This window comes from Sinohyriopsis cumingii, chromosome 7, assembly GCF_028554795.1.
Source record: "Sinohyriopsis cumingii isolate HCF-2022 chromosome 7, ASM2855479v2, whole genome shotgun sequence".
Taxonomy (NCBI): Eukaryota; Metazoa; Mollusca; class Bivalvia; order Unionida; family Unionidae; genus Sinohyriopsis; species Sinohyriopsis cumingii.
The window spans coordinates 105,320,953-105,343,734 of record NC_142967.1 but is presented as its reverse complement, the minus strand read 5'-3'; the positions used below and the strand labels follow the sequence as shown (position 1 = coordinate 105,343,734).

General features: G+C 34.0%; 1 protein-coding gene across 2 annotated transcripts in view; it reads left to right on the top strand.

Annotated features, from left to right (window-relative positions):
- Positions 1-22,782, top strand: part of LOC149795872 (uncharacterized) — a 66,446-nt gene that overhangs the window by 20,147 nt on the left and 23,517 nt on the right. For both annotated transcript variants that reach the window (XM_089965793.1, XM_089965794.1), the window contains 4 exons: positions 3,502-4,281; positions 6,954-7,213; positions 11,478-11,792; positions 21,922-22,133. In XM_089965793.1, coding sequence (XP_089821919.1) covers positions 3,502-4,281; positions 6,954-7,213; positions 11,478-11,792; positions 21,922-22,133 — 1,567 coding nt within the window. The remainder of the gene's footprint in view (positions 1-3,501; positions 4,282-6,953; positions 7,214-11,477; positions 11,793-21,921; positions 22,134-22,782) is intronic.

The window sequence follows — 22,782 nt, the reverse complement described above, 5'->3', positions numbered from 1 at the left end:
TGTACTGATGTATTTGCAATAGAAGGTCATACTAACATGTGATTTTCACTAAAAATATAGTTCATATAATGTCTATTTAGTTAGTCTTAAATGAACATGGTACCGATTGCAGCCATCTTAAAGATCTGTTTATGGCTACTTCTCTTGAGCAGAAGGTCATTATCAACATGAGGTTTTCACCAGAAAACATTTTGTGCTGCCTAGTTGGTCCTACATGAACAGGATGCCAGCTTGACATTCAATATGGCCAGAATAGTGGCTAGCTTCAAAGTCTTATCACTGCTCCACATGTGTGGATTATCATCAAAGACTTCTTATGATGTCTAGCTGGTTCTAAATGGAAAAAATCTAATCTGATATCCAATATGGCCATCACAGCAGCCACCTTGAAAATCTTGTTTTGCTACTCTGCAGAATTATCAACATGGGGTTTTCATTGGAAGACTTATAGTATCTAGTTGGTCTTAAATGAAAATTATGCCGATCTGATACAATATAGCTACCACAGTGGCCATCTTGAAAATGTTTCCTTTGTTTCACTAGAAAATTAGTCATCTCTTGTTATTACTAAATGAAAATGATGTTCATCTATTATAGTGTATGAACACCATGGCAGCTTTGTTGAAAATCTTGCCATCCTACTAATTGGAAAGTATATCAACATGAGTTTTCACCTGATGATTAATTATGCAGTCTAGGTGGTCCTGAAGGAAAATATTGCAAATCTGACTGCTAATATGACAACTATGGAAGCAGTCTTAAAAATCTCTTTTGCTGCTGTTCTCCTAAGTGGAAAGTCATAATCAGCTTTAGGTTTTCTTCTGAAGACTTATCATGTTTGGTTGGTACTATATAAAAATGATGCAGTCTGATAGCTAGTATGACCATCATAGTAGCCATCTAGTAAAGGAATGTTTTATCAACATGGGGAATTATTATGCAATCTAGTTGGTCCTGAATAAAAATGGTGCCAGTCTGACCTCAAATATCGCCACCATGGAAGCCATGTTGAAAATCTCTTTTTGTCACTACTTGCAAATATAGAATCATAACGACATTGGATTTTGACCAGAAGATTTATGTTGTCAGGTTGGTAGTAAAAGAAGATGGTACATGTATGTAGAAACAGTTATGTTTCTTTGAGTGCCCAAAATTGTCATTGCAACCTTGTTACAGTTATGAACTTAGGAATTTCAGGAAAAGCTGTTAATATTGGTCACATAAATATTCAAGGTATTAGAGAGAAAATAGATGAAGTAAAACTTGTGTTAACATCTCCATATAACAAGGTACATCAGTCTGGCATGTCATAAAGAAAGATGATTGCTAGTCAGAGTGACAGTTTTCTCTATATTGATGGATATGGACCTCATAAATGAATAAGTAAACAAATGGTTGAATTTTCTTGAACCGTTAGAAATTTTGCAATTAATGCAACAAAAGAAAATGTTATACATTTTTTTCTTCTCCAAAACTTTAAGGAATTATTTGCAATTTTTCTCAAAAGAAAGCAGAACAAAAATGTAGGAGAAATAAGTGTTCATAAATCATCGCATACAGGTCCTCTAAAACTTTCAGTAATGATAACTGAGATATTATCAACATTTTTTATGGGTCAAGTTTGGTTTATATATAAAGAGGTTTGATAAATAATTGTTTATTCCTGTTTCATATCCATCTTTGGGAACCTGTCATCAAAGTTTGCAGTTCTGTTCAGATAAAATTCTTTAAGAAGAATTTCAATTATTCATTGGAATTATAAAATGCTCATTGACTTTTAGACTATAACATTATGTTGGGATTATTGAGAACTCATTCAAAGGCATACTGGATTATATAATTTTGGTACATCAACACATTTAAGAATATTGGTACATCAGTACATTGTATAATATTGGTACATCAGCACATTTAAGACTTTTGGAATACATTCAGAATATTCTATACTTTTGGACTTGTGATAGGGCATTTAGGATTTTTTGGGATTTAATTCACAAAACTGTGTCTCTTAAAATTTCACTTTGCAACTTAGAGAAATAAATTATTTGTTCAAGTTTACCTAAATTACTAGTTTTACTTCCTTTTTGATATATATTCAGAGACCTTGAGGTAACTGTTTATTGTATAGGAATTTGAGGTGTTGATTGTATGCATTTCATGTGAGATCTCAGAATTTGAGCTAATCAGGGCAGTTACTAATGTATGTAATGTGCCTGTAATATATGATGGTCATATTGGTTTTTACTCCAAGGTTACTCAAAGCCTGTTACTTTTAGAGGAGAACAATATCAATAGCTTCTGCAGGAGATTTTAAAAATCCATTGCTTTCAGAAAGAAGATACACAAAATTAATGACCTCATTATAGTACCATACATCTACCTATGTTAAAATTTACAATGGGTAATGGAGTACTACTGAAATCTTCATAGTGTGAGCTTTGTAATAATTGATTTCAGTTTGGTTTATTTTTACAAATCACAAATATCTTCATGAAAATCGGTGATTCATATAAAACTGCACTTGTGTCAATGGTTGATTGATGGCTGAAAAACATTGGACAAGGTGTATTAGTGAGGGTAGTTGATTTTAGAAAGGCTGTAGCATTTTATCCTATCGTGATATACTGTTGCAGAAACTCAAGATCTACAAGTGAGGTAGCACAAAGCTGGTTTGAGTTATATTTATTGAATAGGTTGCAGAGACCCATGATTCATTGGCAGATATCATAGGAGAGAACATGGTTAAATTGTGGGGCACTTTCTATACTGAAACCAAATGCAGAACATTTGTCAATGCTCCAGCTCACAACTTTGGAACTGCATTCTCAAGGAAATCAAACAAGCCATTTCTCTTTCAAAACAATTATAAATTGATTCAATAATGATATTTTTATTGACTTATTGCAGATTCATATACTTACAAAAACACTTATTTAGCCACATGCCAAGAGAAAATGCTTAAGCATCCTTTGCTTGTTTATATGTGATAATACATTGTACATTGTGTATTTCACAGAGGGCCCAGATTGAGGTAAGTTGTACTTAATTAACTGAGGTACTTTGTATAAAGACATTTATTATTATTAGTATTATTATTATTGCTGGTATATTGAAATATTACCTTTGTTATCAGCTGAAGTATACCATTTAACAAACCAATCAAATGTTCTAAATTAGGCCAAAATATGCATACTTGTTGCTGACACAGACCTACTAAATGTACTTTGAAACGTTAAATCTATCTCCGTAAATAAAATGATTAATTTTAATAGTAGTTTTATAAAAATTCATACTTTTTTCTTCAAATTGAATGAAAACTTGTTTATTTGTATGAATGCTGACAAAATTACCTATTATCTGAACTAAATTGTCCATGTATACATGCCCTATGAGATATATGAAATCTTCAGTAAATTCTCTAAATGCAATAATTGCACATTTTCTTTGCATGATATATATCTGTAATAAATATAAACTTTATATTTTATCATTTTTTTACAGGAATATACGCTGTACCACAAGACATGTGCACTGCCCAGTATGCCAGAGCTGTTCTAGACTACAGCAGTAAATCTGAGTCTGGAAAATCTCTTACTGAAATTCACTTTGTTGACAAGCTCCCACATCTTGTGAAGCTGATACAAGATACATTTAGAACCATGCTGCAAGATGGGAAGGAACTAAACTACGATGTGAATAACTACGTCATTTCCTCCACCAGATACCAGAGACAATCAGATGCAATAACAATGAAGGGGCATCAATCACATGAACATCATCAGCATGGTCAACCAGCTGGATTGAAAAATGCAGGGAGCAGCAGACATTATGGACCACATGAAAAGATAGACTTTTCCCCTGTTTATTATGAGTTTGAAGAACATGGTAAAAAGCAATCAGTGTTTCAAATTTCCCCGAAACCAGTGGTTAGGATTTATAAAGGAAATGTTCTTGAAGTAAAATATATGGATGCAGTAATTTGCCCTGATGATCAAAATGGTTCAGGATCATGGAATATTGCTTCAGAACTTAAGAGAGAGGAAAAGTACAAGAAACAGAAAGAAGCATGCTTCAAAAAAGAGAAACCACTCCTTGGAGATGTAGTTGTAACGTATGCAGGGGAACATTCCTACCATGTAATTTTTCATGCTGTGATTGAAACTTATGAAACCAAAAAGCCAGACTTTGAGTCTGTAATGAGAAAGTGCATTGATAACATTCTCCAGAAGGCACATGAATGGGTGCACGTGAAAAAGATAGTTGTGCCATTGTTTGGTGTCGGTAAGTATTCTACATTTAAAATGGTAGAACCTGGGTGATAATTTGTGTAATCAAGTCTAGTGCAATATGAAAATATAATTTATGTAATAATCACCTCTAGCAAATCAGGCTTTGAATACATGACATTGAGTTTATTTCAGTCAAATAATATGCAACATACTGGTTTTATTTTAATAAAGTTGCCCTATGATCATATGCCATCATTAGTTACATGTTGTGTTTGCATTGCATTAAAGTTCAATGTTTCATAGGATTCAATCTTGGCAGAATATTTACCATACATTAACTAACTAGAATAATAAACATTACATAAAACTATATTCCATTTTCACTGAATTAAGCAGTAGTAAAAAAGTCATTAGCATTTCATACTTGACCATGTTATTCCAAGCATACCTTAGCAGACAATCGCAAAACACAAAATGTACAGCATTACCAGTGATATCTATCTCAACAGCTAATCAAGAAATTGATCTAGTTATGGAAGGTGTATCTGTCACAATGAAAATAGGGAGCTGTCAGCACTCTTGTCAGTTTTTCAACAATGCACATAATTATGTTAAAGAATCCAAATACATCACAGGGTCCAGGATAGGTCATGACACAGTTAAAACAGTCACCTTAGAGTCTGTCATTTCACCTCAACAGGCTTTAAAAATGAAGTTTATTTTTCCTCAGATTGATTTCAAAACATTACCAAATTGACCACACTCCATTTTGTTTCAGTACAATGCATTGATAACCAAAGTAAAACATCAACTTACATGTCAGTTTGCTCTTAAAAAGGTAGGTGAAAAGATAGAAAATGAAGCCTTATATTTCTTTAGTCACTTTTGGTGCTAATTTGATGATCATAAATACCAGAAATTACATTGCAATTTACAGAATTTCCAGCAGAAATTAACACATACTTTGAAAAGCAATTGACAAAATAAAATTCAGTAGCCCATTCTGAGGCAAATTATGATTTAGTGAATGTAGCCAAACAGATTACTAATAAAATGAATCATTTTACCCATCATAATTATTCATCATAAAGAGCTTAGACACATTATTACGAGTCTCTTAAAATAAGTAACAGAAAAGAGTGAAAGACAACAAGCTTTGTAAAATTTAACGAATATGTTTATTTCCCTAAAAAACAAAGTGAAAATGAGAAAAAACAACTTAAGGTATTGCGAATTAAATCCCAAAATAATCAAGAATTACAGACACAAGTCTTAATAATTTAAAGTCCTGAATAAAATTCAGTAAAAGTCCAGAAGAAATTCAAAACCAAAGGCAATGACTTGTCTGTTATAGCTTATGGAGTGCTGATGTGTCAGCAGTCTTTTGTTGAATCACAGTAATATAATTCCAAGTTTGAATTCAGTATAAATTCCAGTGAATATCTTTAACAAGAATTTTATCAGAACACTTATATTTCCAGAGAAAATAATCACTTGAATTTAGTAATTTGAAGAAAATAAAATTCAGCCCAACTGGTCAAAATATAATACAACATGAAAGTGCTAGATGTTAAAGCACAAATGATCAAGTCCTCAATTACAAGATTATAAAGTTTTGTACTTGACCTCTGGTCACAATTAGCATTTTTCTAAAACAAAACATTACCTAATGAAAAATAGCCTTCTAGAATAATCCTGATGTTTGCAAAATCAAAACCATAACTGTAAAATTCACTTAGGAAAGTCCAAAACCCTAACCCAAATAAACATATTTACTTCTTCTGCTAATAATAATTCTGATATTAAGCTAATAAACATAGAGAATAATGAAGCTTTGAATTAGTTTTTTCCATAAAATGAAAAAAAAGTCAATCAGGTCAAGCAGAAATGAACTTAGTTTTGGACAAGGTCAAGTTCAGCAAACAATGTTACATTACAATAGCATTTAATGAAATATAAAAAAACCTAACAATAACAATCACATTAAATATGCAAAACAATACATGTACATAACACATGTTATATGTAGCTCTGCTTCAAGGAATCACAGTATTCTGACACACAGTTACCTTATGTAAATGATATCTTGTCATGAATTAGTACACAGGGAGGGTCAAATAATTGTACTTTCATCAGATACTACATTAAGAATCGAATTATACTTCCTTTCTGATGTATAGATTATCTAATTTGCACACAGTCAACATTATTTTGACTGTAGGAGCACATGCACAACAAAACGAATATCATATTTACCAAACACGTTAACTTGTTGGGAAATGTGCTTCTGACACAGCTTGACATTTGTACACAATTATCTCCAATAGAAGTATAATATCTACATGAACAATAAGAAAAACAAACACCAGAACTGCAACCAGAATTATTTTGTGAAAAAAAAGAGAACAAAACATTGTCTGGTGTTTTTTATTTGCAAGCTACGATATAATGCAACGTAGTTTACCAATCCCTTACAGATGCCATTGAACATACTGGTTGCATCAGTAACACAGTACAATAATAATTTTCCAGACAGTCAAGATATTTTGCACAGAAATTATCTGGAGAGTGTGGGAAGTAATTATTTTTTAATGTCTTAAAAACTAAAGAAATCACAGTAGTTACTTGCAAGTTTATATACCGGTATTACCCTAAGAATGCTGTTTTCAAACCACAGCAAGTGCAGTATTGTTGCAACTAAATATTTTTCTTCATTTTATACAGATACTGGATACCTGACAGAGGAGTCCTGGGCAAAGATATTTCTAGACAGATTTGTAGCTTTCTGCTGTGAATTCAAAAATCCCAATCTGGAGGAAATCCACATTGTCACCCATTTTTTATCTAGCAGTGCCTATGATAAAGTGAAGAAGATTTTCCGTGACTGTTATGAGGAGACAAGCAGAGTTCAAAACAAGAAAAATGTACCCCCATCTAAACCACCACTACCTTCTGGATATGGCACTAACAACATTGGTATACAAGTAAGTCAGTTTAAGAAAGAAAATCTAAAGGAATATTTTAATTTAATATAATGGTCTAAGTTGATATATATGCAAACATTCTAGTTAAACATTTAAAATGTCTGTAAACCTGTAGTTTCCAAGAGCCATAGCTTGTATTCAAAAGAATACAATAGTAGATGTAATATAATGTGAAATACATGTAGGTCAGGCTTGTGATTGTTCTTGCAATGATTCCCAAGCATAACAAATCAGCTTTTTATCCCCTCACCATCAAAGCCAGGAACAGGTATAGCATTTTAATAGCAGTAATACAAAGCCTGCTACTACTGCATTGCTAATACCTTTTCTGGGATTCCAAGTCCCCAGTCTTAGCTAAACAGTCATTTTCCGGGATTCCAAGTCCCCAGTCTAAGCTAAAGAGGCCCAGAATTAAAAAGAACTTGATCCCAGTCTGAGTCCTTGGTCATAGCCAACATACAGAATACCTTCCTCGTTTTCCTTCGACAAAAAGCGAGTAATGAATACCAAATTGTTCATTAGTATTCACCTTTTGTAGTTTTTGAATGTCTCTTTGGACAATCATAAATCTTTTTGTTTTGATTGAACTTTTCTCCCCAGTTCTTGCATTATTTCAAGGTTTGTTTGCATTCCTTTTGCTAATTTTGAAGGGTTCTGTGCCTGACTCAGCTGGCAGTGTCTCTGTACATTAGAAAAAGCAGTGTTTAGGTATGAATTATCTACCCTTTTTTGGCTCTTGTTCATCTTATTTTTAGATCTACTGGTAGACCAGAAGAGCATATGGGATGGTTTGTTGTCTGTCTTCAGTCCACCCATTAGCACATGTTATTGCTACTCATTCTAAACTACTTGGAGGATTGCCAAGAATCCTTACACATTCGTCCGATGGTCCAGTTGGTTCTGAATTAAAATGGTGCTGCTCAGATATCCAATACAAACAGTACAGTGCAATCTTGAAAATCTTCATATCACTACTCCAAAACAAATAGAGTGACATGTGCTTGTCACCGTAAGATTTATTATGATTCCTTGTTGGTCCTTAATGGAAAATGTGCAATTCTGATATCCAATATGGCCACAATTGCAGCCATCTTAAAAATATTGCCGCTCCTCCTAACTGGAAAATCATAGCATTAATCAATCTGGAATTTTCACCAGTAGACATCTTACTATGTCTAGTTGGACCTAAGTGAAAATGGGGCCACTCAGACATCAGTTATGTCCACCACACCAGCCATAGAAATGAATATGGCCACCACAGCAGCCATATCGATATGGGGTTTTCACCAAAGACTTATTATGATGACTAGCTGGTCCTAAATAAACTGATGGAAATCTGACATATAATATTACCAAATCACAGATGCCATATTGAAAATGTTGTTCTCACTACTTCTGCTTGGTGGAAAGACATGTCAATATGGTGTTTCCACCAAATGACACTATTGGATATCTAGTTGGTTCTAAATTAAATGGGGCCAGTCTGACCTCCAATATGGCCACAATGGTGGCCATTTTGAAAATATTGTTACTGATACTCCACCTAGTTGGATGGTCATATTGATATGGGATTTTTGCTGGAGGACTTAGTATCATGATTATTTGGTCCTAGCTGAACATGGTGCTGATCAGACATCAAACAATAGGCATAATGGCTGCCATCATATAAATATTGTTATCCCTGCTTTTTTTGAATGGATGGTCATATTCAGCAAAAGACCCCCAATCATATTCTAGTTGAACCGTAATAAAGTAATAAAAATAGTGCAGACCCATGATGCATCCAATATGACTGAAAACATTTGTATTCTATATATAAACAAAAACGTCTGGTTTCTACACTCAGCAGTTATAAAGAAAAAGAAGAAATAGTTTTATCTTTAATTCCTGGAAATTGTTTCAGTCCCCAAAGGGGACTCTTGTTTGGGCATGTTTCTAGCCACATTTAAAAGATCAGATTAGATTTTAAACTTATTTGAAGAAACATTTCAAGAGGACATTTTTAGGTCTATTGGTTGTAGACTAGAAGAGCTTATGGAATGGCCTGTTGTTCCTAGTCTGATGTCCCTCATCCATTATGTGGCCATCTGCATGAGTTTGATATTGCTACCCTTTATGAACTTCTTGGCAGATTGCAATGAAATTTTACACACCCACACATTCAGCCCATGGTCTCATTGGTCTTAAATGGGGTTTTCATTAAAAGACTTCTTACGATATCTATTTGGCCATCTTGAAAATCTTGCTATCATGACTACCCCTGAATGAATGATTATATCAATATGCAGTTTTCACTAAAGACTTCTTATAATATCTAGTTGGTCCTAAATTAAATTAGTGCTGATCTGATTATCAATATGGTCACCAGAGTGGCCCTCTTGAAAAACCTTGTTATTGCTAGTCCTCCAAAGTGGAAAGTAGCATTGTCACAGGGTTTTCATCATAAACCTTCTTATAATGTCTGGTTGGTTCTAAAAAAATGGTGCTAATTTGATGTCCAATATTTCCACCACAATGGTCATCTTGAAACACTTTTCACCACTTCTTCAAGATAGTTAATTATATCAAGTCATTTAAAAATATCCACACACACAGATTTAAAATATTCAGTAAGTTTGTGACATATCATTGTGTGTCTGAATTTAATGGAAAAAATATCAAAATGATAAAGTACATTTACTTCTCAGTCTGCCCCAAGGTCAATAAATGGTGTCTGTATAAATTTCGTACTGCTAAGTTTTCTTATCTGCAGATCACATTACTTTATTGCTTTTTGAAAAACTGATTGATTTTCAGCTGCTTTCTGTTACTGTCACATTTGCTCTTGGCAAAGGCTGTGTGTGTGTTTATGTCTGTGTGATTTGGGTTTTTTGCTTGTCTTTAAAACAAATTTCAGTCATATTGCTCTTATGTCTGCATTGTGGCAGTTTATAGTGATGTCTAGCACTGTGGCATGATGCTGCAGACATTTTGCATGATGTCCCACCCAGTCACATTATACTGACACTAGCTTGACCAGTCCTAATACTGACCTCTTAATGCTGAGCATCTACCGAAGCAGCTGTTTGTACCATTTTTATAAGTCTTTGTAATGCTGAATGTATAGGGTTGCAGCGATTAGTACCATTTTTATAAGTCTTTGGTATGACTCGGCCTGGGTTCGAACCCTCAACCTCCTGCATCCAAGGCAGATATTCACCACTAGTTCCAGTAGTTGCAGTTTTCATTAAATAAAAGTAATAATAAAAAGATCTTTCTTTGTGACTCATTTCAACAAGGAATCATATTAGTCATCAGGTGAGATTTGTTAAAGCCTTTTTCTATTGTCATTCAGTCTTTATTTCCATTAAATTATATGAACATTTTTTATGAATAATTTTGATTCATTATTAGTTCATTCATTCATTCAGTTGTTCATTTCTTCCCTCCACATTTCACTGAGACTATGCCCATCACTGTTAAATTATGCATTGTCTTATGAGAGGTGGAGAATAACAATGAAAGGGGGTACTAATTTGAAAGGAGTTTAATGCATTCTTGGTTTTTGCATAATAGCTCAACTACATGGACCAAATTTCCCTCAGACTTCACATGTATTCTGCATCCAGACAGTAGCAGTTCCTAATTAAATTTGGTAGCTAGTATGTCAAAGGTCAAGCTGCCAGAACTAAAAATGCAATTTTTTATTATACGCACATGTACATTAGACACACATAAACATTTAAAATCTTCTATGAGTCCTAAATTGGCTGAGTGGTTTAAAGTGCTTACCTTTACCAATCACTACCATCTCACCTCTGTTTGCATAGGTTCAAGTCTCAGGCTCTACCAGTGTTGGTATGTGACAAAGGAGTATAGTTTCCCATGGGTCAGTGGTTCTTGCTTGGGTTTTCCCTGGTTCTTCCTACACCAGTTATACTGGCCACCATGTATAACTTATCTGGCATTGAGTAATGTTGCTACCTCCCCCACCAGCAACACCAGCAAAAACAAAACAAAACACAACACGCACACACACACAGCCTAATAGTATAGGAATCTTTTCATTTCTTCGAGGGTCAAAATTCAAATCACAAGGGACTGTAATTCAGTTTTGGACTTGGGTTAAGCATAACAGTGTCAGGTCAAATAATTACAGGCCAAGGTCATTTTAATTTTACATTTTACATCAACAGTGGTCAGTTGGGGATATCAGTAATTCCTTTGATGAGTTTTTTTCTATAAACAGATTTTAAAAACTGAGTGTTCCATTTGTTTTCTGCAGGAATCTTCATCAGAAAAGGGGCATGGATCAGCAAGTGTGAATGTGGATGCAGCAGATGATTGTGTCATTTGCATGTGTCCAATGACAAATCCTAAAACTCTACCCTGTGGTCACTCCTTCTGTGATGACTGTGTTGATGAACTGTTTAAACACAAGCCTGTTTGTCCAACCTGTGGTAAAATTATGGGTATACTTACTGGGGATCAACCTGAAGATGGGACAATGGATATAAAAACGTTTGCGTGGCAGTTAGCTGGGTATGAAGGCCATGACAGTATATGGATTACCTACACTTTTCCTCCTGGCAGACAAGGGGTAAGCTAATCTTTAGGTAAAACTGAAGATTGTATTCCTCATGGAATGGCTTTGTATATTTATAGTAGTTAACCTACCATAGTGCAAATACAGTTCTTGTTTATGTAAAAAAAAAGGTTATTATATCTCTATATAAATATCTAGTGGATCCAAGTATAAATTCAGTCAGTGTATCAGATATGATGTATGCAGTAAAAGATCATTGATTGTACACATACATGTACTACTTTTTTCAATGAAAATACACAACACAACATGGCCACTATCACTAAAAATAGAAAAGAAACTATACCCAACTTCATCTCAAGAAATGTTTAATATTTTTTCTTTTTCTCATGGAGCATCTTCCTGTTCCAGCTAGGATTTCAAATGACAGGGATGCCGACCGGGGCACTTTAAGCATGGTCGAACAATGTTTCAAGATCAGGGCACTTCATGTGTGAAAGGATGTCAAATAGTAACCTCCCAAAAAAGAGAAAAAATAAGTAACTTCAACTAAACATCATTTATTTCTCAAAACTATACACTATTTCAACCAATATGTAGCTAAAAGCTAGGATTCTTCTTCATTATTTGTTGTAGGTTTTGGGTCTGTTGCTGTCTCATCTGTCCTGGTTTCCTTGGTAGGTTCATTTTGAGAGAATCTAAAAGAAATACAAATGGTCATTTTACTGTTCATGCTCCAATAATATTTATATAATTCAAAGTTTCAAATTTTCAATGAAAATAATAATAATAATAATAATAATAATAATAATAAAACAACAACAATAATAATAAATGACATTATGGTAAACACAATATAAGTGATGATAATTGGAAATTTAATATCGTAAAAATTAAAACCATGAAACTTAAAGTATATATTCTTTCTCTCTCTGTATAATGTAAAGAATATGTACTGTTTAAAAATAGTTACTTTCTTGTTGAAACATCATTCTTTTAATTGTCAGATATATTAATTTCATTATAAAGGTAAATCAATGTTCGTATTCCTTTTCATCATTGTACTGATGGTTAGAAAGAAATATGTCCATCTATGTATCATGTGTTCTGAATAAATTAGAGTCGTACAATTAATTAATGATGAGTATAAATGAAAAAAAGAATAAATTAAATTAAATTGATGACTACTGCTCATCAGTATGTTTTCTTTATACATACATAAGTAACAGTATATGAAAAAATAGGCTGCATTTTTCTTTTTTATATGCTTTAAAGCAACATATACCCAACAGAAATGGTTTTAGTTACCAAGATGAGTCTTGATGATGGAGCAAGGATAAGGGTATCAAATAGGAATAAAATGAAAATTTCGACCTCATGAATAAATTGAAAATGTGAAAATACTGTCACTTTCCTCTTTTGCTTAGATCCCATCTTTGCGAGTGAACTCAGTGTGGTAGGCATTCTCTGTACTGATTGTGTGCGCATCGATAATGAGCCTTAATAATAACAACCAAAGTTAACCAATGGTACAGCTGTGGTAAAACCAGCCAAGGGCATGGTGCCAGAACATAATTAAATTTCGGAAGTGAATGATTAGGGCGCTTTTAAATTTGATAGGGATGTTCAAAGGCATCATAAATTTGACAGACACTAAAAAAAGTTGGGCAGGGCGTAGTGTTCCTCTATTTACGCTTTTCTGGAACACTCATCATGATGTAAGTACTTGTAAATTTGTGTGAATCCCAGCATCTGCTATAAATATAAAATATTTGCATAGATTCTTTCATAAACTGCTAGCTGCTGTTGTTTTGTTTTTTTTACACAATTTCATACAAGCTTCAAGGGATATTATGCTGGGCCTTTAATTTTCTTGTAAATGATGCACCCAGCTGTTTATCAATCCTTTTTAAACTTTTAGCAACATTTCAAAAGCTGGATTCAAATTTATATTAAAAGATACTCTTTCTCTACTACTGTCATGTATATCCGCTTGTGCTGTGCCTGTCCAGTGACTGATAAATCAATGTCCAAAGAAGATACAAGTGCTTGCAGGTTAAGTGCACTAGACCTTAGTGATGGACTAATTTGCTCTGTATATTAATTTACCAAATAAACTTGTCATTAATTGGTAATTAAATGACATTTAACTAATCAAGATAGAGTTAAGAAAGTGAAAGACGTAAGCTAAATATGTTACTAAGTTGGGGGGAGGGGGAGTTTTTACCATGTTAGAGTTAACAGTAGCCATAATGGATATTATTAGTGATTCAGAATCAGAAGTTTCTGGTTTTTCAGAGGATGAAATTCATGATACTAAATTAATGAGTTTAGAGTTATTACAGAAATGTCATCTTTGTCCCATCTGTCAGAAATTGAGGTTGATGATGAAGACAGTGCATTGTGGACAAGAGAGCTATTGGCCCAGCATTGAAAAATATAAGAAAGATATGGTTCTGATTGTCTTCAAACTACACAACATATACTTTTTGGGAGTTCATATAATGGCAGTACAAAAGAAAATGTGATACTTGGTCTGCTGCATAGCTACAAGATGGAATATCTCCTTTGGTTCAGCTGTGATGCAAATGTCGTTATCACTATTCGAGAATCTCCAAACAATAAACTTTTCACAAACAAAACTAAGAAGTCTGATTCAGAAACAGTTCGACGTTTTAATTGTACTTGCGCAAGAAAGAGACTGGTACTATCGATTACTGATATTAAAAGGTTAATTTCTCCTCAGAATTGAAAACGCTGGTAGTGTAAACAGTGTTTGAATGAACAAAGGTGGCATGATGTGTCTGTTATGTGTAATCAGTGATGTTCATCTTTGTGTAAGGTATCTTGTGTCCTTTGACATCCCCAGGTCTAGTAGAACAAAAAAATTACCAGTGAAACAGTTGTAAGTAATTATGTGTACAACTTTGACCTATAATTTTATGTTAAATAATTGCTTAAGAAATAGTGAGCTTGTGTACAGTTTATATGACATTTAAAAAGATTAGAGGAACACGGACAAAGGTATTTACAACTTTTATACTCTATATGCATAGTTTTTGTGTACAACAATAAGTCAGTTGTTCAGAAAATAATAAAAAATGACTCCATATTCCTAAGTCATTAGCTGAAGAGTTATCATTGGGCTGTTGCAGCACCTGGCTCCACTGTTCATACAGCTCCAAACCATCTGTAGCATTGACATTAACCAGGTAGCTGAGCAATGGGTCACCAATGAAGCACTGACAATTAAAAAGTTACATGATATGAATCAGATTATAGCTGCAATACGGTCGCTGTGAATTTATGAAGGGAAATTATCCACATTTTCAATTCCAAATATGTAATTAGGGTTGTAAAACTTGTGTAAAGGTAGAATTTTCCATGAGGCAGATTAACAAGATTCAAACTATCCCATGCATGTTTCAAGGACTTTCATGCAGAGATTTACCTTCCACCTAGTGCCTTGAAAATCAAGTAGTTTATTCATTTGTTCATGTGCTGTAGAAATTTTTATTGCTGGGTGATTTTATAATTCCTTGAGTCCAAGATGAATCAAATTAGATGGCAAAATCAGTGACAAAATAATACCATAAACTTCATTTAAATCAGTTAGATTACAGAATCCGCTCAACACAGGCCCAGTAGATTGTTTCATGAAAAAGTTTATTCTGTGTCAGATACAGGGTTTTTCCAATTTTCAAGAAACTATCAGATATACTCTGTACAAATGTTAATAATGTATCATTTTTAGCTTTAAACTTTCAAATGATGTTGCATATATTCCTCTTTTAAATGCAAGGATGTTCTGTCTCTCTTGCAATAGTTTGATCATTGGATAGATGTCAACATTAAAATTCTGTGCCAGTCATGTGTATCTTCATCGTGACTGTTTATGTGTTTTTAACCTTTCATGATCCAGAAAAACAAAAGAAGAAAACAACCATCAGCCTCTTTGGTATGAAACAACCCATGCTGCTTTAAGATCAGAATCACAAACAAATTGCTGAGAGACATGGTAGATTATGGTATAAAAAAGTGTCCCTTATTAGGAAATCAAAACAAACATATCCCACACACCAAAGCTCAGCCACTTTAGAAATATAATAATGAATTATATCTTGAAAACATCATGTTGTATTTACTGTATATATTGTACATAACAGATAGAAGGCCTCAAGGTAGATTAGTTCTGTAACTAATTGAGTTACCTTCTCTAAATAAAGTTTTTATTATTATTATTATTATTATTAAAAAGTCCAGATTTCCCAACCTAAATGACACATGGAATTAAAAATCCTATCTGATACCAGAGAAATAGATGAACATAACAACTGAATATCAACTTCTGTTATTCTGCTAATTAAATAATGAAAAAGAAGTGGCCCAACAGCAGGCTATATAATGGTCCCATTCTTGAACAGCAACCCCCCCAACCAATAGCCACCAGCTATATACAGCCAGAATTACATGTCACCTATAAGTTTGTGATCAAAAGTAACCTTCAAGGATTGCACCAGCCAGTGGCTGGCACATTGGTGCAGAAACTGTCAAATTCACCCCTGACATGTGGCCACATAATGGTTACTTACAGATAAAAATCTCACTAATAGTTGTTAGTTTCTAAATTGAGCACATAGACATTTGTTCCAGCATGGTGATAAATCATTTTTAATTCATACAAAGAGGTCAGTAATCTGATTATACTTACTGTTGTGTGTTCCTTAGATGTCAGGTTTTGTCACTTTCATAAATAGTGGCTATTATTAGCACCACCGTTGGCCAAGATGACAAAAGCTAACGACAGCAAAGCCCAAGTCAGTGTGACATCTGGTCACCATATGGTAACATGGCGTAGCCTTCCTCTCATACATTATGAAATGTACTTAACCGGGTACCACACTAAAAAAAAAAATGTCATGTGATATGTGCACTTTGCAAATACTGAACATCTTGTTGATAACTACTAATTGCCAATAAAGGAATAAGTTGTTCTTCAATGAAGAGTATTTTGCAATAAATCAAAAAGTTGTGGTATTGATGCTTAACATTTATCCCTATATTTAATTTGGCGAGGTTGTTACCAGGGAGACCCTTTCACATCCTTTTGTTTATAACTGGAATTACACTTCTTGCAGTAGAACTAAAAAAGAACACAAGTATTACAGGCATTTTCTGTAATGAAACTGAGTTCAAATTAGGTCAGTCCACTGATGCTACTTCTCCTTGGTCTTTGAAGACAATCATGCAGATTTTATTGACTTTTCCTTGACATCAGGTCTGTACTGCAATGTTTTTAAATCAAAAGCTATTTGATTTTAAATATTAAAAAATATATCCCATTTTGGAAAAATTACTTTGATAAAATCCATGTTTTTGCTAAAATTCATTCATTTTTTGCAGCTCTACCAAGTCCTCCATGCTATATAAAAAATGACTTGAATATGTTGTATTTTGAAACTTATATTCCAATTAAATAAATATTCCATGGATATACAGTTCTATCTTACTGACAAAACCCAGCAAGTGCAACTAAAGAGCACCCTATCACGTTCTGGTCAAATAAATTAGCCTCAGGGCACAATTCTTTGACCTATATTATTTCTTGTATACATTGATGACCTGAAATAATATACAGAGAACAATACTTGTTATAGCATTATGGTGCAGTCTGTGGTCTGGCATCACATTCTCACCAAGTGGAGCCTAAAAGGAGGAGGTGGGTTGGGCAGATTTTCCCATAAATGCCCAAGGAGGTTTTAAAGTTGTTCTTTCACACCCCACCCCCATCGAGTTGGTGACCAGGAACACTCCCTTTGCTTCACCTGAGGACTTATGGGTCAGGGTCCCCTCTTCACCCAAGTCTCCCCTGCATCAGAGACACTGGGTCCCAAAATTCTGCCTCCCTAGGGCAAGAGCATGATGATGTTTTGTCAGTCTTCTTGGATGCACACTAGTTTGGCACCTTTTCCCTTCAGGTACCCCCCCCCCCTGCACCAGCTGTCAATCAAGACAGCAAAGTTAGAAGAAATCTGGAGGTGGTCAACACAAAGTGTACAGCCTTGTTATCTAGGATCTGTTTTCTAAGCCAGCAGTCTCTGAAAAGTTTAGGATTCTCTCCAGCTTGGAGAGACTCTCTGGGCCTACTGCCAGCCTAGCTCTCTTGTTGCTCCCACACTGACCCATGGTGGCAGAGCTCACCCAGAGATTTATCAAGGGCTGTTAGTTTGCTAGGCAATAAAAGGGGTGGTTGGTCCCCTCCATCAATACACTCACAATGAGACATTTGGGCATTTCAGTGGGAACATGGCATGCCTCCCAGTCAAGATACTGAAGGCCATAGGGCATAAGGCTCAGTCACTGGTGACCATATTCTCATATGCTTACTGCTTTTTGGCAACTTTCTGCAGGCAGAAGGAGGAATCTCTCTCACCAGATGCTCTTCAATGCTTGTTGGAAGCCCAAGACATTATTCATGCCTTGGACATGTCAAAGATATTACTCAAACATAGTAAAAATCATCTCTGGTCTGATCCCATGCAGGCAGAATCATCTCTGGACTGATCCCATGCAGGCAGAATCATCTCTGGACTGAACCCATGCAGGCAGAATCATCTCTGGACTGATCCCATGCAGGCATAGGGTTAATTCCCTCCATGGCCTCACAAGAGTTGAGAGACCAGCAACATTGGTCTCTCACAGCTGCTCCTGGTCTATTACAACCAACCAAGATATGGAATCATCCTGACCACCCATAGAGTCCATCAGTAAAGTCTTTCAAGGCCATGCAGCCCCAGTCTAAAAGTTATCCCACGTGTCATTGCATTTATATTTGACACATCTTTATAAAACCAGTACAAAATATGGTTCAAAGGAATGTTATAACATAATGGTCTAGGAATTATCAAAGAAAGAAAATAATGAATACTGTTCCACTTGTTCTGACAGAAAGCATCCATACTTTAATGGAAAAGTTAATCAAACACTGACGACAAGAAGTTAGAAGTAATAAAAATAAAATCAGAACATAGGTAGATATATTATAAATCTATTTTGATGGATACATTAGATATATTGGAGATCTATAGCTATACCACTAACTGAAGCTGGTAAATCTAGCAACATGTCATGTTTATAGATTATCTTATTTAGCTATCTTAAAACAGATGCCGATGGATTGCCCAAATACAAAATAAGTTAGTGTACGCCAGTTTTGGCTAAAGGACATCTTCCTAATTTCAGTGAAGAGATGTTGACAATCTGAAAAGCAAAATTAGGAATTCCTGTAATTAGAAAATTTGGAAAATAATGAGGGAAATATTACACATTATCTCTATATGACAAACAAAATGATGTATTAAAGATTGAAGGTTGTGACTCTAGTTAAAACTAAGCAATAGAAAAATCTCTATTTGACAAACAAAATAATGTATTGAAGATTGAAAGTTTTGACTAGTTAAAACTAAGTAACAGAAAAATCTGTGTGACAAACAAAATGATGTATTAAAGATTGAAAGTTGTGACTTTGTAACTAAAACTAAGTAACAGAAAAATATCTGTATGACAAACAAAATAATGTATTAAGGATTGAAAGTTGTGACTTTAGTTAAAACTAAGTAATATAAAAATTGTATGACAAAGTAAATGAATTATTTAAGATTGAAAGTTATGACTAGTTCAAACTAAGTAACAGAAAAACTGTATGACAAACAAAAAAATGTATTAAAGATTGAAAGTTATGACTTTGTAGCTAAAGCTAAGTAACATAAAAATCTCTGTATGACAAACAAAATGATGTCTTTTAGGTTGAGAACAGTTTGTTACAACTTGATGCTCTAAAATTAAATAACAGAACGCAAAACCAACAAGAGTAGTAAAATTCAACAAATATTTTTTCCATTGAATACAAAGTGAAAATATTAAAGGAACTAACAGTATTGTTAATTGAATCCCAAATAAACCTCAAATATCTACCACAATTCCAAACATATAGTGTTCCAAATGTATTCTAGTATTGAATGTGCAGATTTGCCAACAGTCTTGACGTATAGTGATGATATAGTGCAAAACATAATATTTTGTAATTCCAATGAATACTTTTCAATGATTACACTCAAATTATATCTCAACAGAACCTACCTCGAAGAGACTGAACTCAAGGTAGGAATGATATATTCTGTTTACTTCAGAACCTTTTATAAAGACGTAAGAAACAATAATGTGATCATCAGATTCTTAAACAATTTTGCTTCTAGAACATCTTAAGACTAGACCTTGAAGACAAATATCAGTAAACAACTTGTTTATAACTTAAAAACAATTTAAACATCAGGTAGACAATAGAATTTCCAAGGGAAACACCAAGGTCCTGAACTCAAATCCAAGTAAACATGTTGTTTACAAATGGTCATTATCTTAAAGTATAATCTTCAGTTATGGACAAAAGTCAGTTACATAACATGTTCTTTACAAATGACTCATACCATCTACAGTCATCAACAAAATTCAACAGACAATATAGATATACATAACAATTTTAAAATGGTAAAGAATGGCACAATATTAGTGCTGGCATAATAGAAAGGATTTCATAAATCTTTTAATAGTTCAGGGCCAGAAGAGTAATGTTTGTGTCATGAAAGTAGTCACTGATGTCATTTCTACCACCAATCAAAGCAGTCCTGATGACACATTAGTCTTGAGTTTATCTAGAACATTGTAGCCATATGTAAAAATTTCTATGCAGTGGAACAAGTTGTATGTTTTATGTTATGAATCCTACTAATAAAATGGATAATCAAAATTCAAGTTACATGTTACGATTGTGCAGATATAATTAAACATTACTGGTGGAATAGAGAAGATGAGAAAATAAGAGAATAGAACCAACCAAAAGTTCTCAGTGAACATGCAAAAGTTCTAGCAGGAAGTGCAGTGTTCAGTTATAACAAGCTAATTTCAAACTAGTTTGATTGATGTTAAAGAGTACCAGCCCAAAACTAAAATTTCATTATTTAACTGATTGCGGTTGTGGTAGCAGTTTTATAGAGTCCTCCTTCTGTAAGTTAAATGAAAAGTATTAAAATTACTGAAGATTATTTGTTTCAGCTTAGCCAGAAATCCAGATTGATAGAAGGTGATGAGAGTTCCTTATTCAGCTTGAAGTACATTAGAACTTCTTTAATTATTACTCCAATTCAAGAGAATTAAAGTGGATTGTAAATAAAACTAAAAAAAGAATAATTACAGGAAACCAACAAGACTCAGTCAGTAAAAATCCCAATGAATATAGATTTGTATATGAAAATATAGTCATTTGCATCATTTGAACTAAAGTATTAATTTTTCAAGTAAAATATCATGATCAACTCAATCAAAAGCTTTCCCAGAATCAACCAGCACAACTCCCATTAGAAATTTGTTATCTAAAGTTTTGAGCCATTTTTCAAATTATACTAGCAAGTGCAGTTTCACATAAATGATTTGGGTGAAAGTCTAATTGTCTATGATATAGCAGATTATGTTTACCAAGATAATTCTTTAAGGAGTCATGATAATGTTTTTGGGTAATACGTTTGAAGATGAAAATCATTTTTGTTGAGCCTGCTTTAGATGAAACTCAACATAGCAATCACTTGTCATTCATCTGCATGTCCATTCATCCATATATTTCTATTTCTTAAATTAAGTTCAGTGTTAATGTTGTTTATCTCATTGCTTTCTAGCTGTGTTAAAGGCAGGTTCAACATAATGGGGCCTCTTGTTTATACTGTAGTATTACATTTCTTTGATATTTACTCATTGATAAAAATAGTGTATTTCTCCCAAGACTTCTTGCCATTCCTTTTCAAGATTTCACTCCAAGAAGTAACTGTCTCTAGATTCTGTATGTATATTGACACCTACCAATCAAGAGTATCGTTAGGAAGATATCTCTTCTTACAGTGTTCTAGCACTTTTAGTGCCGAAGATGTAAAAACCATGATAATTTCAGTTTTCTTTCGCAGGGCTGGAGTTAAGAAATCTCCTAATACATTATGATCAGGTAAATATTATCAAATAAAAAATATCTTTTACTGTTTCAAAGGGAAGAGCTGAGTTTCATTTTTTAGAAACTTTCACTGATTTTACCATTGAGAATACTAGAACTATCATAACTGACTACTTTCTTGGGGTGTTTCAGCCAAGTCATCCATCACCAGGGGCTTTTTATAGTGGCATTGATAGAACTGCATATTTACCAGACACCTATGAGGGCAGAACTGTATGCAGAATGCTTCAGCTGGCATTTGAGAGAAGACTGGTCTTCACAATCAGCCAATTGCGAGCAACAGGAAAGGAGGGACTCACATGGAACGGCATTCATCACAAAACCAATCGTAACCCAGGAACAGAGTAAGGAGGCTCATAGTCATATTTACAGAGGAATATTACTGTTTATCTAGCATATAGTTAAAAGACACTCAAGGGACCACAAAAATCATGTTATTAATGGTCAGGTATGCCTTATACACCTCTCCTTGATAACTCACGCACATCGGGGTCCAAAAACATAGATCACTTTATAAGTGAGGGCATGAGTTACCGAGGGACCTCAAAAGAATACGCTAGACATCCAGAGAACCACAATGTGGGGGGGGACTGGGCTGTTAAATGACTGAATCCTCATTTTATAATCACGTCAAGAATATTTGTTAATAAAATGCTTTCTCTGATGAAGTTGGTTGTGATTCTGTATAAATTGCATTTATTTTCAAAATGTCCAACATCTGAAAGATCAAAAACATGATTCCAACAGTTTTCAACAGCAAAACTCCATAGGTGAAAACATTTGTGTATTATTGTTGTTGTTGTAGGTTTAACGCCATTTTTCAACACACAATAGGCTATACATGGTGGCCAGTATTAATGGTGGAGGAAAAACCTGGGAAAACCCTCGGAAAGAACCACCGATTCGCGTATTATGTCAGTGTTTGTTTTGTTTATTACTCTGGTTCCCGGAGTGATGTGTTCAGTATTTTGCGAGAAAAGCAGTTAATAAAGC